Source organism: Rhinoraja longicauda, chromosome 31 (assembly GCF_053455715.1).
Source record: "Rhinoraja longicauda isolate Sanriku21f chromosome 31, sRhiLon1.1, whole genome shotgun sequence".
Lineage (NCBI taxonomy): Eukaryota > Metazoa > Chordata > Chondrichthyes > Rajiformes > Arhynchobatidae > Rhinoraja > Rhinoraja longicauda.
The window spans coordinates 11,640,263-11,656,870 of record NC_135983.1 but is presented as its reverse complement, the minus strand read 5'-3'; the positions used below and the strand labels follow the sequence as shown (position 1 = coordinate 11,656,870).

The 16,608-nt window shown below is 41.4% G+C and overlaps 1 protein-coding gene across 2 annotated transcripts in view; it reads right to left on the bottom strand.

The window, feature by feature from the left end:
* Positions 1–2,143: 2,143 nt before the first annotated feature.
* Positions 2,144–16,608, bottom strand: part of arrdc1b (arrestin domain containing 1b) — a 41,374-nt gene continuing 26,909 nt past the window's right edge. The window contains exons 6-8 of one of the 2 annotated variants that reach the window (XM_078425975.1): positions 11,801–11,977; positions 8,714–9,131; positions 2,144–8,450 (exon numbers count right to left, since the gene is read on the bottom strand). In XM_078425975.1, the coding sequence (XP_078282101.1) occupies positions 8,386–8,450; positions 8,714–9,131; positions 11,801–11,977 (660 nt within the window). In that variant the 3' untranslated portion in view covers positions 2,144–8,385. The remainder of the gene's footprint in view (positions 8,451–8,713; positions 9,132–11,800; positions 11,978–16,608) is intronic. The other variant, XM_078425976.1, reaches the window with a different exon arrangement.

The following is a 16,608-nucleotide window of genomic DNA, read 5'->3' as shown; positions in this document are numbered from 1 at the left end:
GAGACAGAGGTTCACCTGCACCTCCTCCAACCTCATCAATTGCATCCGCTGCTCCAGATGTCAACTTATTTACATCAGCGAAACCAAACGCAGGCTCGGCGATCGCTTCGCTCAACACCTGCGCTCAGTCCACATCAACCAATCTGATCTCCCGGTGGCCGAGCACTTCAACTCCCCCTCCCATTCCCAGTCTGACCTTTCTGTCATGGGCCTCCTCCAGTGCCATAGTGAGTCCCACCGGAAATTGGAGGAACAGCATCTCATATTTCGCTTGGGCAGCTTGCAGCCCAGCGGTATGAACATCGATTTCTCAAACTTTAGATAGTTCCTCTGTCCCTCCCTTCCCCTCCCCCTTCCCAGTTCTCCCTCTATCTTCCTGTCTCCACCTATATCCTTCCTTTGTCCCGCCCCCCTGACATCAGTCTGAAGAAGGGTCTCGACCCGAAACGTCACCCATTCCTTCTCTCCTGAGATGCTGCCTGACCTGCTGAGTTACTCCAGCATTTTGTGAATAAATGCCAGCTATTTAATGCTGTCAGTCAGGACTGCAGCTGGGCACCCAGTCCCCAGGGAGACTGGAAGTCTCCCTGGTTTCCCAGATACTGCAGGAGCATTCCACGGGTTGAGGTTCTCCTGCCGTGAATTGTACTCAAATGACCTTGGCTACTCCCTCTAAGTTGGAATACCGGACCCGAGCCTTATTCTCCCTCTAGGTACTACGTGCTCGTCTGAAGTCACTGTCTATACTCCTATTTGGAGAACTAGTTGAAATACTCACCACTTGAGACTTACCCGTCAGCTGTCTCCTCTGCTAGAAGTCACTTTCTCAACCACAAGCTCAGCGTCAGGCAAGTCAACTCCATTTATAGTCCAGTTGCCACCTTCTGTTCTCTCCCAGCAGTCTCTCTCTCAGCTGCCTGCAGCTTTCCCCTCTCACATTTTGGTGGTTATGCCTTTAAAGATGGAATCTAAACAAGTTTTTGCAGTAACAGTGGAGTGGACTTTTGGTGTTGCTTAAAGATGTGCCAGCTTTTCAACAAACCTCATTCAAATGCATATACCAGTGCAAGACAGATGAGATGAGCCAACATTTGCTTTTCCATTTCTGCACACTTATGTATTTTTGGGGTAATGTCCGGGGAGAGCACTAACATTGGTTCGCTGATCCTTAAAATGAATTCTGAGCTTTGTGGTATTTCTTTAATGCTCTGTGATGCCCTCTGTGGGTAGTCCAAGTCTCAGAAACATGTAGCAAAGCAGTGATCTCTGCTGTCCAACATAGTTCAATTTTTCTACCAGGTCTTCAAATCCTCCCTTCCTCAAGCAGCCAAGCTGTGCTGGCACAATGAGGGAAGTGGTGAATTTCATCATCACTGATGTCTGCTTTTGATGCGAGGTGGATCCTGAGATACGAGAGGGTTTTCTTGAAAGGACAATGATGACATTTTGGGTGGCAATTGTGCCATCTTTATGTGTGCACATTAATACCCATTCAGCAGGTCCTGGCTCCCCAGGCATCTTGGTTCCCCTTGCCCCTGGATCAAGATCATGCTGTGTGAAGCTCATTTGGTGGCTGATGTGCAACAGCTCCCTCACATTCACCTCTCTACTCAGCAACTTGCACTCACGAAGTCCAGGACCTGGAAGTCAGGACCCTCATGGACAATGACAGATCCAAACTCCACTCCCCTGTCATGGACCCGGTGCTTTTGACATTGATATCATTGCACTCGGTTAGATACATCCTCCACACAGGAGTGCTGTCTTCATGGGGTGAACAAGTCTCAGCAAGTCAGGAGCACACAGAAACCTGGAATAAGTCATGGAAGAAGTGTACCATTTCGCAACTAGTACCCACTTTCCCCATCTCTGGAAGGGTTGCACATTGACCTCATTTATAACTCAGAACCATAAAACATAAGTGTAAACAAGTCATCCTCGAGCGCGAGGGACTGCTTTTGTTTAAGGTATTGATACAAAAAACAAGCAATCTTTAGCAGGTTGGCTCATCATTAACTCCTTAAAAATCATTCTCCAAAAGGGCAATTTTAGGATTAAAGCACTTTCTATCTTCTATAAGATTTCACCAAGAGTCACAGCATGATTACTTTGATTTTTTTTTTATTAGTATGATGTTTGATTGCTCAATTTACATTTTCAGACAATTACATGAAAACCTAAAACACTAAAGTGCATCAATATATCAGTTTATTACAAAAACATCACAGGGGAAAATATACATCAATGCAGAGTTCAAAAATAAGAATCACCAGATAAAAAACAAGTTAATAAAGCGATGAGCCGAAAGTGGGATTCAGCATTATTTAAAGCCATTTCCCCTTTGAACAGCATATAAAAACTTTGTTGTACTGGAATGAATTCTGTTAAAATCCAGATAATCTTTTAGGAAAACAATACAAAACATCGGGAAATATTGAAGATATTTAAATAAGATTTTTGAAAACTTAACCTTCTGGAATTGTCAAGCAAGCGTTGGCGGGAACTGAAGATGTTTGGACATGGTTATCCATAAAGAAATCATTATTGGGACAAACTGATCTACAGGAGTTGGTTGTGTTATGGATTGGAACATGTGCCTGGAAAGCAACAGGTACAATTCATGTCCAGGTACCCTCAGAAAACTGCTTGTGCAAAGTACTTTGGAAGTACAGATCATAATCACAGTATTGTTTCAATATAAAATTGGATACAACCAAAATCAAGATATTTTTAATTTAAAAAAATCACCACACTTGAATAAAACACAGGAAATGCATGCTAAAGGAATTTTAAAATATGGTCATTATTGACAATATTAAATCAATGATTGAAATAATTTTAATTTAGGGAGGATGATAAAATTAAGAGTATTTATCATATTCTATTCCCAACGCGTACATTTAGCACAAATCCATAATTCTGAGAAGTTCATTTGTTTGAAATGTGCTTGGCTTGCTTCACGGTCATCTCTCTTTTAAATGGTTTTCGAAGTTAAAATATTTGCACAATCTACTTTATTAATTTGGTGGATGGATCTAATAACATTATGTTGCTGAGGCAATAATTTACTCCAATGCAACACAAAAATTGGTGACTCAGTAAAATGTGGTTAAAAGTCCCATAACATGAAGACAGTAGGAACAGAATACCTTTCCTAAGTTGTAACATTGAGGGAAAGTACAGAACAATGTGCATGTTTAGATAAGATCTAAATTACTGGAATTTTCACTCGATTTTCATTCCTATCGAGGCAGCATAAACGCAGGACAAATGCTTCTATCGCCATCTCAAAGAGCGAATAAAGGCACACACCAACAGATTATATTTTAAACTACAATCCCTTTGATAGATGTTAAGAGTGCAGCAAAACAGTTCGGGGTACGAGTTATTTCCTTTTTAATACAACTGGTGCAAATCTCAACCATTCTTTAACAGCCCAATCCTCCTGACAGTGGAATGCGTCATCCAGAGATCGACTGCATCTCCTTCCTCGCCCACGTATATATTTTCATTGTTTAACGTGAATGGAAAGTTACAGGCCTGATTGCACACACTGTTCTGCAAAACGACTTGATCCGAAAAGAGAAACACCATTTTAAGATAGATTATCCCCCAGTGCAGCACACATTATCTCAGCAAGGTGTAACTCAATTTCTCACAAACTTCTGATTTTTATGTAATTATTGCAGGACTAATAAGAAGCCTTTCGTCAATTGTTTGGCAGTGTCCCCATGTTAACAAGTACTTTTATTTGACACTGAATGATAAGATCCAAAAGCCACTTCTCTGCCACTCTGAATTAACCCGCATATGGAGTAACATTTTGAAATCTAATTGAACATATTTCCTTAACATTGGTGGTTTCAGAAAACTATTTCCTAATTTGCACAGTAGTCTATGCACTTTGGTGAGTGAAGGGGCTTTGGGGAGGAAGGCAACTGGTGAGCAACAGTGGGTAATTCTACTAATTTAAAAAACACTTTCATTCACTGAAGTAAAAGTAAAGATAGTTGAGGCAGCAAAGGCAGCTGATGAGGTGGGCATTTTCTACCTGCAGTTCCATTCAGGGATTCTGCTGCTGTTTAAAACTGGTGGTCTCTAGCAGAATTAGCACTTGAAATTAAAAGGAAAGGGGAAATAACTAAGTGTTGAATCCAAAGGATGAGATGGGAGACCTTGGACCTGCATTATCTAGGAAGTCAGAGAGACATCCTGTGCCCCCAGCGATGAGTGCAGGAAGTGGACTCACTGTGGATCATCAACAATACGTAGTACACTGTGAACAGGGCATTCAATGGGAACAAATCGCTGCAGAGGCAGAAAACCGATGGGTGACCATCAGGAAGAGCAATAGGCATAGGGAGTTAGTGCAAATGTCTCCTGTGGTCATTCCCCTCTCAAACAGATATACTGCATGGGATACTATTGTGGGTTCAGGAGTGTTGGCCTCCTGGGGCAAGCAGCAACAGCCAGCACCTGGGCAAATACAGAATGGGAGCAGCTACTTGCAGGCAAATCTACATTTGAGAAGTGGCAGTCTTTGAGAACCAAAATAGAGGGAATTCAAACCGATGTGACACACTAAAGGGTGAAGGGAAAGGACCACAAGTCTAGGGAACACCGGATGGCAAGGATAATCAAAGGTTTGGTAAAGATACAAGCGTCGAGAACTGAAAATATGGAAAGCCCTGTCGTGTGTGGTTAACATTTAAGAAGCATCTGAACTGACACTTGAATTACCAAGTCTTGTCAAGTAGGGTTACGATAGATGGGTGTTCAATCGTTGCCATAGACATGATGGGTCAAAGCTCCTGTTTCTATACTGTAAGACTTTATGGGCAGTGTTGTGTGTAGTTCTAATTGTCGTACCAAAGGAAGGATACGATTGCAATGGAGAGAGCGCTGAGAAGATTCACCAGGATGTTGCCTGGATTGCAGGGGTTTTCGTTATGGAGAGTGATAGATAGGCTGGGCTTGTTTTCCCTGGAGCGAATGAGGAAGGGCTGGCCTGTTAGAGGTATATAGAATAATAAGAGGCATAAATAGTTACTTTTCCCATGGTTAGGGTATCGTAAACAAGAGGGCAGAGATTTATGGTGAGGGAAAGAAGTTTTAAAAGGAGATTCGATGGGAGGTTTTTTTAAAAACACAAAGTGGCTGGTATCTGGAACGTGCCACCAGGGGAACTGGAGTCTGATACAATCATTATGCTCAAGAGACATTTAAACAGGCACTTAAAATAAGCGAGGTATAGATGGATTCGATCTAATGCATAATCATGCGATCAGTGAAGATAGACAATTAAAAAATCTATATGGATTTATTGGAACAAAGGGCCCATTTCTGGGCTGTACAGCTTTGTGACACTGAGACTACAGCTATAGATTAGCTCGCATCTCCCAAGACTAGATACTGAAGAAAGAATAATAGTCAAATGCGAGAAAAAATGAGCACATTGGACATTTTGGGTCTTTATTAGGAACTACATTATTACGATTCAAAATAAGAAAGTCTTCTCCTAAGTTACCTACATTTAATCTATGCCACCTTCAATTTCAACCCTTGAAGTCAAAATTCAAGCTTATGTCAGGAATAGTTTGCATACACAGCTCACACCAAGTATACAACAGGCCGCATCCTTTGGATGATCAAGAGCAAACCCGAGGGATTTTGCAATATTTTCTAGTTTCTTGTGAGATTTGCATGTCCTGAGTTTTCCCTCACAAAATCTGCTTCAAATGATAAACCATGTTTTCCAGTAATTATAGACAGAGAGGAAATGGCTACTAAGTGATTATTGCACTTTTGCAGAGCACACTTTAAAAATACACAGAGGCCTGCAAGATGGACCAACAGTTTCCTCCATCTCTTTGCTCTTGGGTTGTTCTATCTGTACACCTTCTGTAGTCAAGTACAAGTGGTTTGAGGTGTACTAATGTGTCAGCCTAGGCTGCTTGATTACCCACTGCTGAAGAGTACAGAATGCTGCTGCACACTCCCTCATTACGTACGTCATCTAACCAATTCTCCTACCTTCTTTGCGGACTTCAGATCGGTGAGTTGATTCCAATCAATAACCTGGGCGGCTTTCCTGCAGAACTCAAATTTCTATCCAGTTACTCCGTTGGAACAGTGCGCAGGAATGCCCTTTTCATTCCCCCTCCCTCCCCCCGAATTCCCAGAGTACATCTTTAAATCAGGGGGTGGTGCCCACATTAGTGCAATCGACCAAACAGATGGGATAATTCGGCAGCAAGATGGATTTTATGTAATACTGCCCCTTTCCCAAACTTGGACAATTTCTACGACATTGAAAAATGTAAACATATGCAAACTTTGCTTATTTATTATTATAATTAGATATGATGCCTGCAAAAGGTGGAGGATTAAGGGTAGAAAAAAAAATCATGAGCAATGTTTCACATATTTCTGCTAGTATCCATGGAATTCAATAATATGAATTGCAAATTTCTACATGATGCATGTACTGAAACGACTTTGGAATTAGTTAAAAATATTTATAATTTGTACCTATATATAGACAGGAGAATACATATATACAATAGAGTAAAATATCTGAAACTAGGTCATGAAAATTGGAAATCATGGGCTAACAGTAACAAATAGTTGATAAAAAGTCATAGTTCCCTTCATTTTTTTCTTACAAAATGTAAGCAAATTAAGTTAAAAAATACATACAAAGATTAAAATTAGTTCCAGGCTAATTTTTCAGCCTTCCAAAGGAAAATACTCTTCAGTGAACACGTCTGTCTTAACAAAATCGTTACGAGAAGAAATTCAGAACCAATCTGTTACACATGAATAGCAGCAAAAGTGAGTGTGAGTTTGACCACTAGTATCACCAGTTTCACGACGTTATTATACTTTGTTTCATTCTATAAGAATTTAGCAATAAATGAATCTTGAACTACGTTCAATGACAGGACAAAGTGGTGTGCGGCAAGTAAAAATAATTGTTTTCTGGTTCAGCCAAGTCCCTGCTCCATTCACCGTATCCTCTTTAAGGGCGATTCCTGCCAATGTCGAGCTTCCTCCCAATCCATCCCTTTCCAAAATCTATGTCCTTCTGCCAATGTTCTCTAAAGTACTGCTGGAACTCTTCCCTCCAGCAGGAAAGTACTCAGTGGAATTGCAGCACAAACTAATCAAGAGCTTGCATAGGGACGTGTTCAAAATAGCAACATTACGTATATTCAAACTCTATGCATCATATGAAAAATTAGGTTGACATGCTCGTAGGTTTCCTGTATCTAAATGCAGTCTCACTTTATAGACATTAATAAAAGGGAAATTAACTCAGAGAAACCATTTACAGACAAGAAGTGATTTGCAACAGACTGCAGAGTTCTCGATTTAACCATGAAAATATATTTCAGTACTAAACCTGTGCTTGAGGTTAAATGTTATATAGCACTTCATCATGTGCACATTAAAAAATCCTGAAGGTTACAAATACAGTAGTTAAAAAAGATGCATTCAGTAAACATTCCAGTGAGTGGTTTGGCTTTTCTCTGACTTCAATAAGGCCTAAGTTATAAAATGAAGTAACTCATGCAGGATTTTGAACTTGCCATTTTTACGTGCTAGTTTAAAAATGATGCTACAACTTTAGCAAACATACAACTTAAAATACAGCAAATATGGATCTCTCTAGAAAAGGTGCAACATAACACTTCAAGGTGAAAGGATCCTTAATGCATTTTGGTTAGTATTGGTCCTTCCAAAGACCGGCATACATAAGCTTTGTTACAATAGCCTGCGATGTACATAACCTACTACATAGTTAAATATAAACCGCTTAAACCTGAACAGAATTGGGATTGAATTTCCATTGCATATAAACCATCTACAATCGCAGCTATCCCTTCACCTGAACAAGCAAAATCAAGGAGCAAGCATCATCACTTCATGGTTCTTAAGGCTCAGAGTTGTCTATTATTTTCAACTTGCTCCATACAACTAGACTGATTAAATAACAGTCTATAATAGGGTGGAGCTGTTCAACAGAAAACTATATTTATATACATGAAACTGGAGGCTTGTTATATTTATACTTTAACCCTTCGATGCTCTTCATCTCAAAAATACTCGTAAGAAAAGTGAACACAGATTGTTAACAGCAACAATAGTTCCTGCCCCCAGCAAAGGAGCAGTAAATAGGCAGACATTGCACAGAGCATTCAAAGCTGGAGAAATATCTGCAAGTGTTGATAGTACATCATAATAACAAAATATCAACTTCTTCAAACTCAGAATGCATTTGCAGTGGTGCTTCAGTAAAGTCAGGCTGTGCTTTTCAGTAAAACATCACTAAAAGGCATTTGTGTACACAAACAGTAGTACATCTTTGAAGTCTGGTGCAAGTTAGTTTCCTGCACTCATGCTGGAATTAGCACTGCTGCAGCTCTCTTCATATGTTGGGGGAGGCTCTGTTAAAAAGATAACAATCAAATTATATATCCTTCAAATCTGCAAGTAGCCCGCTGCTTTCAGATTTGAAAAGCGGCAAATTCAAATCTTTGAGGTTTTCAAATATTCAGAAAACCCCCCACAAAATGCTAATATCTGAAGCAACAAATTTATAACTCGGCCAGTATTTATTAAGGCACCATTTATTCAGCAAAATTTTAAAATAGACACCTATAGATAGCACCACGTATTTTGGATTAATAATAACCGGGACACAACTCACCGCAAAACTCACCGTAAGGCTGGGCCCACATACTGTACTCGGGAGGTAAAATGAGAGGATTTTCGGTGAGATCTGCAACTACAGGTCCATCTGCATAGTATGGGACAGTAGCACCAGTTGAAATACACAGCCTGGGACCAGGGATTTGTCCACTGGCATCGCTTTCAAAGCCCGACATGTAGCTAAACGCATGAGGCGTCAAAGTCTGCTGCTGAGAGTGGCTTTTGGTTGGGAGAATAACGCTATCCATGGGCTGGTAACCTGTTGCCCCAACATCCTCGGCTGGAGGAGCGGTGGGTAGCACTGTCCCTGCAGTAGGCTGCTGTGGCCCAGATGGAGTCAGCGGAGGACTGTTGACTGCAATATTGCCAATATAGATGGGCAGGCTGACCAAAACCTCTGGCGATCGGACAGAAACCTGCAAAACACAAAAAAGCCAGTCTTGTTTTAACTCCAGTTTTACCACATTCCTTTAAGCAGTATCATATTCAGGTAGAGTTCTACAGTGGAAATGGAAGAAAAAAGCCTTCATTCCTGGTTTGTGCTAAACTGGCTAAATTCAGTCAGGACTTCAGATAAGATTCAGAGGCAGGGGCTAAAGACACAATAACATAAACATCAGCAATTTCACTCCTGTTCATTAAATACAGTAGGATTCAAAGAATCCACTCTCTGCCTTGTTGGAAATCCAGAATGCTCAGCATCATTGGGCGATGTTTACCCTGCTCCCTTTAAATTCACCACATTCCTTTTAGACTTCCCCTTTGTTCTTTCTATTGTACTTCAGCTTGACTTGATTGTATCTATTTACGGTATATCTGATCTGTTTGGATAGCATACAAAACAAAGCTACTCACCATACCTTTGCACACGCAATATAATAAACCCAAAGGCACTGGATTCACTAGATTATATAATATTAAAATGATTTATTACAATAGCGCAACATCAGAAAAGTGAATGAAATGTGTGATGCGGGCAAATAAGAATAGCATTCAATAATCCAGAAAAATTGCCAGCACGGCACCAAAGCCGAGCGCGTCAGTTTTGCTGCATTGAACAGTGCCAGAGAGACTGCCTGCCTGTTGGGAACAGGTCCCATTCTGGTTACTGTGCCTTCAGTATTCAGCCCAATGACTCTACCACTGGATTGTTTAATCCTGCTAGTAATTACTATTCAATCTCCAAAATTGTTACAAACTGGCTCTTACAATTCGCTAATCCTTTAAGTACAATTGACGTAAGCATTTAGTTATGAGACAATGTACTGGTGTGACCTACCAAGGCACATTAGTATAATTGTGTACATATTGGACTTTTGTGGTTAGAAAATGCTGCTGGGAGCATGGGTTTGGCAGATCTGTTTAATTCAATTCCCTTATACTAGCAAAGTTGTCTTGGGTGGGGAAAATTGCAAAATTATGCTCTCTATAATCAACCATTAAATTTTTTTTTTTTTAAATCAGCAGATTTTGGTATCATATCCAATTGACCAGGTGTAAAGCTATCGATGAAAAATTGTGTAGCAGATGGGGAGAAATATTAGACAGTTTTTGAGGAGAATGGTCAAATAAAAGGTAGATGATTTGTACATGATCAGAAACGCCAATTTGTACATGATCAGAAATGCCAGTATGGAGGCAGTTAATTGAGTGATCTTCAGGGTAAGTTTGTTGTCACGTTCTAAGTCCTGTGGATAATGAATGGCGGACTCGGTAAGATTGTACAGACTGCAGCATTAGTGGGTGCAATTGGGAGGTGGGCAATAGGTTGGTAATAGAAGGAAGTGATCAGAGCAAGGTTTAGGAGAGAGGGGCTGGAAGTAAGAGTGGCAATTTGAAGTAAATTATCTAAATTGGTGAAAATACATCCACTTCCGAAAAGTGGAACTTTTCATAATGAAAGTGGTTCATTCATTACATTGACTCATGAAAAACAATGTCTGCCGATTGTGCATCTTTCCAATTTCTACAAAATACAGCAGTGCATGGAGAGACAAAAGGCTTGAGTAAGAATAAACAAGACAAAATTAAAAGGGAGTTAAAATTAACAACGTAATTAAACCACGGAAAAATGAGGTAATCAAAATGGCAAAGTAACTCAAAACGACTTGCGCTATTGGGCTACTTATGTTGGAAACCTTGCAACTACACGTTGAACAAAGACAATATTTGCAGTGATTTCCTCATGATAAATCCTATTATAGCACAAAGAATTGCATTATTTTAAATCAACATTTCTAAAGCTATTTCTAACTTTATAATTCATATCTAATTGATTACATAGGACTGATATTTTGGACAATGCACTGCAGATAACAGTCAATGATAATATGAGTGTGACTACCCAATTCTAACCATCCTCATTCTTGACCTGCATACATTTGACCTCGTTCTTGATCATACATTTGACCTTGCCAACATCCTTCAATGCTTTGTTTCTGTTATCCAACTAAGTAGAAACCTATTGCCTCTACCTCACATGGGATTCTGAGATATTCATCCATTCTGCTGATTTATTTTAGGTGTGATCATTGTAACACTATCTAAATCACCTGCTAGCTGCTTCTCCAAGTACCTTCTTCTTGAAATCCAATGCATACATCTTTATATTCACCAAATACAGTTCACCACAAAACCAGACATTAAGATCCCGTAACTGTGTTCTGAAACACAGCCTGACCTGCTCATCACTCCTCACATCTTACACACCATCAAGACCTCTACATCTCACCAACACTGGCCTTGCCAAAGCATACCTTCAGCCATCGAGATCTTAAGCTTTGGAACTCCCTTCTCAATCCACTTCAGCTTGCTACCTTTGTCCTCTTTTAAGACACTTAAACCTACTTCTTCAGTCACGCACCTCCTGATATCTGCTATGCTAGCCTGTTTGCAGCTTTATTTTTAAAATATGCTCTAACTCCCAGTCATTCTTGCTGTATGCTGAAGCTTCATATATTTATACGGTTAGTGCTACGGTTGGTAATCTCATATTTATTATTTTAGTCTTTGTTTCAGGGAAGAGGGCAAGATGAAAAATGGTTCCATATGGATATTAGATATTAAACGATAACATTGTCCTCACCTGAATGAAATAATCTACTTGTATTAAATTGCAGCCATGCAGAGATGACTGAGGTAATGGCGGCACGATGATCTGCTCCTTCCATTCCGCTTGTTTCCAAGACTTTACCCCTGACCCTTCAACTTCTGCGATTGTCCGTAGGTCATAGATTATTCGCTTTGATTTATAGGTAACTTTCTGAAACAAAATGGCAAAACATTTAATTAGACAGTATGTTCCAATATACTCCTTCAAAAACTGGAGTTCCTGCGATACAGAATACAATTCCAACAACACACACACCATAACGTTAAATCACAGAATAACTCCGAAAGAGATGAAAGAAAAATGATATGATGTTTTTGTTTGTTACAACAAGATGCCGAAAAGGAACCTGCTTACGCAGTAATTTATTAACTTGGGCTGCAATGGCAAGGACCACCAACAGGTTCACACGAATGAAGTCAAATTTGTGTAAACTAATTCTTGGGAATATATGGGAACCGATGAACTCAAGCACATCATATGCCTTCTTTACACTGGGAACTTGTGTTGCAACATTTCGGGAGCTATGGACTTGGACCCCAAGATCACACTGTACATCAATGCTGTTACGGATCTTGCCATGCTCAGTGTACTTTCCTCATATAGTTGTCCTCTCAAAGTGCATACCTCATACTTGGTCAAATTAATCTCCATCTGCGTTTTCTCCACTCACATCTGTAACCAATCTAAATTCTGGTGTATACCTGACAGGCTTCTTCACTATCTGCAACTCCAGCAGTTTTGCTATGGTCTACAAACTTACTAAATAACCCATTTATATTTACGTCCAAATCGTTTATATACATCATAAACAAGAGGTCCTAGGAGAGAGCCCTGCGATGATCACTGATCATAGATTTCCAGCTAGAATAACCCCCTTCCACCACTGCCGTCTGTCTTCTACGGTTGAGCCCGTTTGAATCCAAACGAACGAGTCTCTGTGGATCCCATGCGTCTTACTTTTCTCAATCAACCTATTTTAAAAGGCTTGACCATTCGGAAGAATTTTTAAATCACTCCATTGTCTTATTAATTCACAATTTTATAAAGTTTAAGTATTAAAAAAGCTTTTAATTGTTTCTATTTTTTAATGGTTTCTGAATGTTTGTAAACTCTAAGTATTGAAGGAAAGTCTGAGGTTGCAAGGTCTCAGTTTGCTTTCAGCATATCTAATGATCTCGTTATTAGATTATCAGACTGTTTGGTCGAAACTCTACACTGAATGAACAAAATTTTCCCAATGTAAATATTACACAAAATGATACAATTGCTCTCGGTATCAAAATTCCGTTCCCTTGACGACTCCTTTCTTCTCCCCAGCTAATGAATGAAACTGAACCTGTCTGTTCAATGCTTTAGCATCAATATGATCCCTCCCACCTTGTTCCTCATACATTTTCAAGATCACCTGTCATAACACCAGACTCCAGCCTCGACTCAGCTCCTCTGGCGTTGAAAGACTCATTACTGCCTTAATTACTTCCACCTTTGATGATTCCAATTCACTCCTAGTTGGCCTCCCTCATTCGGATCTCTGAAATCAAGAAGTCATCCAAAACTCTGCTGCAATGCTGGTTCCTTTATCATATGGGGAATTTTTGGTCTGCACTTACTCCAGATTAAATTACTTTAAAATTATTCCCCTCTTTGGTTCTGCTCTCCCTATACCTTTAACTAACCTTGCTTCACCACTGTCCAAGATTCTGGATAAAAATGTGCAATATTATAAGGACAAAAACCAGAATATTGGCTGCAAACAGAGAGAATAATCAAGTGATCTGGTTATCATCACAATCAAATACAGTTAGCATGTCACTATAAGTAATGAGGAAGAAAAATAGATTGTTGGCCTTATTGCAGAGCAAGGGAGTTTGAAAGTAAGATCGATGTTGCCCAACTAGTGGGAGCCCCATTTCCTGTTTTGGTTTAACAAGATTAACAGATGCTGTTTAGGGAAGACTCTGTCAATGAGGGTATTGCCTCACAAAGACCCAGTTTCAGTTCAGTTTAGTTTATTGTCATGTGTACTGAGGTACAGTGAAAAGCTTTTTTGTTGCGTGCTAACCAGTCAGCAGAAAGACAATACATGATTACAATCGATCCATTTACCGTGTATAGATACATAAGGGAATATTTAGTGCAAGGTAAAGGGTAGTCTGAGGCAATACCCTCATTGACAGAGTCTTCCCTAAACAGCATTCCGGAAGTGGCGGCGCCTAACGGCAGCGGCTCACTAGCAGTCTGTTCGTCTTTATTCCTTCTTTTTTTTGTTGTGTGTCGGTGTTGGGATGGTTTTTATATATTTTTTTGGTTGTGTATGTGTGGGAGGGGGTGGTGGTGTGGGGGGGGGGAACTTTTCTCTTCCTCACGGCGCGGGGTGCGGCTCGGCTGCGGGGCCTAACATCGCCCGGTGCGGCTTGGCCGCTGGACTTTACATCGCCCGGTGCGGCTTGGCCGCTGGACTTAACAGTACCCGGTGCAGCTCGGCCGCGGGACTTAACATCGCCCGGTGCGGCTCGGCCACGGGACTTTACATCGCTGGTGCGGCTCGACTGCGGGACTTAACATCGCCCGGTGCAGCTCGGCTGCGGGACTTAACATCGCCCGGTGCGGCTCGGCTGCGGGTCTTTTCATCGCTGGTGCGGCTCGACTGCGGGACTTAACATCGCCCGGTGCGGCTCGACCACGGGACTTAACATCGCCCGGTGCGGCTCGACCACGGGACTTAACATCGCCCGGTGCGGCTCGGCCACGGGACTTAACATCGCTGGTGCGGCTCGACCACGGGACTTTACATCGCCCGGTGCGGTTCGGCCACTGGACTTAGCTGCGCAAGGCTTGGTCGCGGGCCTTTCATCGCCCGGTTCGGCCGCGGGACGTTTCAGCGCCCGGTGCAGGGACTGTGCGGGTCGGTCGGGGACGAGCTGTCTGTCCGTGGGCGTGGGGAAGAGAGTGGAAGTTTTGTTGCCTCCATCACAGTGAGGGGGTGTTTGGAGTCACTGTGATGGACGTTTGTGTTGGGGTTATGTGTCTTGTGTTCTTTTTTTCTATGACTGCTATGTAGTTTCGTTCGGTACTTCGGTGCCGAACGACAAATAAAGCTCTGTTATACCTGTTATACCAAAGAGGTAGATAATAGTTCAGCACTGCTCTCTGGTTGTGGCCGGATGATTCAGTTGCCCGATTACAGCTGGGAAGAAACTGTCCCCGAATCTGATGATGTGCATTTTCACACCTCTGCCTTTTGCCTGATGTGAGAGGGGGAGAAGAGGGAGTGGCCAGTGGCCAAGGATTCCTTCAATCCTTGTTTGTGCTGCTGGCCTTGCTGAGGCAGCGCGAGGTATATACGGAGTCAATAGAAGGGAATTTGGTTTGTCTGATGGTCTGGGCTGCGTCCACAATTTGCTGCAATTTCTTGCAATCTTGGATGGAGCTGTTCCCAAACCAAGCTATGATGCATCCTGATAAAATTATTTCTATGGTGAGTTGGTGAGAGTTGTAGGGGACATGCCAAACTTCCTAAGCCTTCTAGGAAGTAGAGGCATTGGTGTGTTTAAGTTGGACCTCCGAGGAATGAGGCGATCTTATTGAGTGAGTTTCCAGAGATCACTGGGAGTAGCAGTTTCCTCACAACAGTTGGCAGCCCCCAGATGACTCTCAAGGCCCGGTGCTGCATGGATCTCCCCAGCTGTCTGTTACCAACAATCTGTCGTGGACCAACTACATTGATGCGACAGAAAAGAAGGCTGACCAATGCCTATATTTCCAGAGGAAATTTGGCATGTGGCCAGACTCAAACTTCACGATACCTTAGAAAGTATACTGTTGAAGTTGCATCACAGCTTGGTTTGGGGATAGCTTTGCCCAAGACCAAGACTTGGGGCCGAGGACATGAACAATGGAGAGGATATGTAATTGTTGTATCAGGATTGTAGAAGTGGCTGAGCAATCAGAGGCTACGTAAAGATAACATGCTGTCTGCTTGCTCCGCAGCTTTCAAGGTAAAGGCAATAGATGGTGTCTGCCCGATTGATTCCTTTATGAGAGTCATCATCAGTGGACTGGTGAAACAACTGATAAAACATGGACTTGAGGAGGAACCACAATAACTTGACTGGATTGAAGAACACAAAAGCTTTGAAAGTAATTGTGTAAAAGAAGGATTGAAGACCTGGCCAGTTCAGAAATGTGCAGATAATACCCCAGTTGAGTAATTTACGTTAAATGTGATGATGCATGTCAAGTCATCAGTATATGCAGGGGTTACTGGAGTAGTTGTGGAAACTGACCTCCATTAAGTGTGATTATTTGCCTGGAAGCATTGTCACCTAGTGATGGACAACAGAAAGCTCATTATTCAGGCAAACGGCACACTGATCTGTATGCATGTTTTCTGAGGAGAAAAGCCTTTGAGAAATGCCAGGTACTGGCATTTATCAAAGTAACCACTGATGGATCTTCAGAAGATATGCTCCAGTGAAACACAAGCTACCAAAGGGGATTTAACAGAATAGATATGTGCAGGGAGAACTGGAACTTTGAGCCACAGCTTCTGAATAAGTCATTAGATCTTTTAGGCAAGGAATGTTTTCTTTGTTCCCAAGACCATGGGCCTTTGGAATTCTCTATCCGCGAATTAATTGAATGTTGACAGAGGCAGCTCTTTGGTCTGCATTGGAGTCAAGGTTTATTGGAGATAAGCAAATATGCTATATGGGGGAACAGACAAAGAAGTGGATCCAAAGCCAGGGTCATACAACCTGATCTTCTTGGATGTCATACCA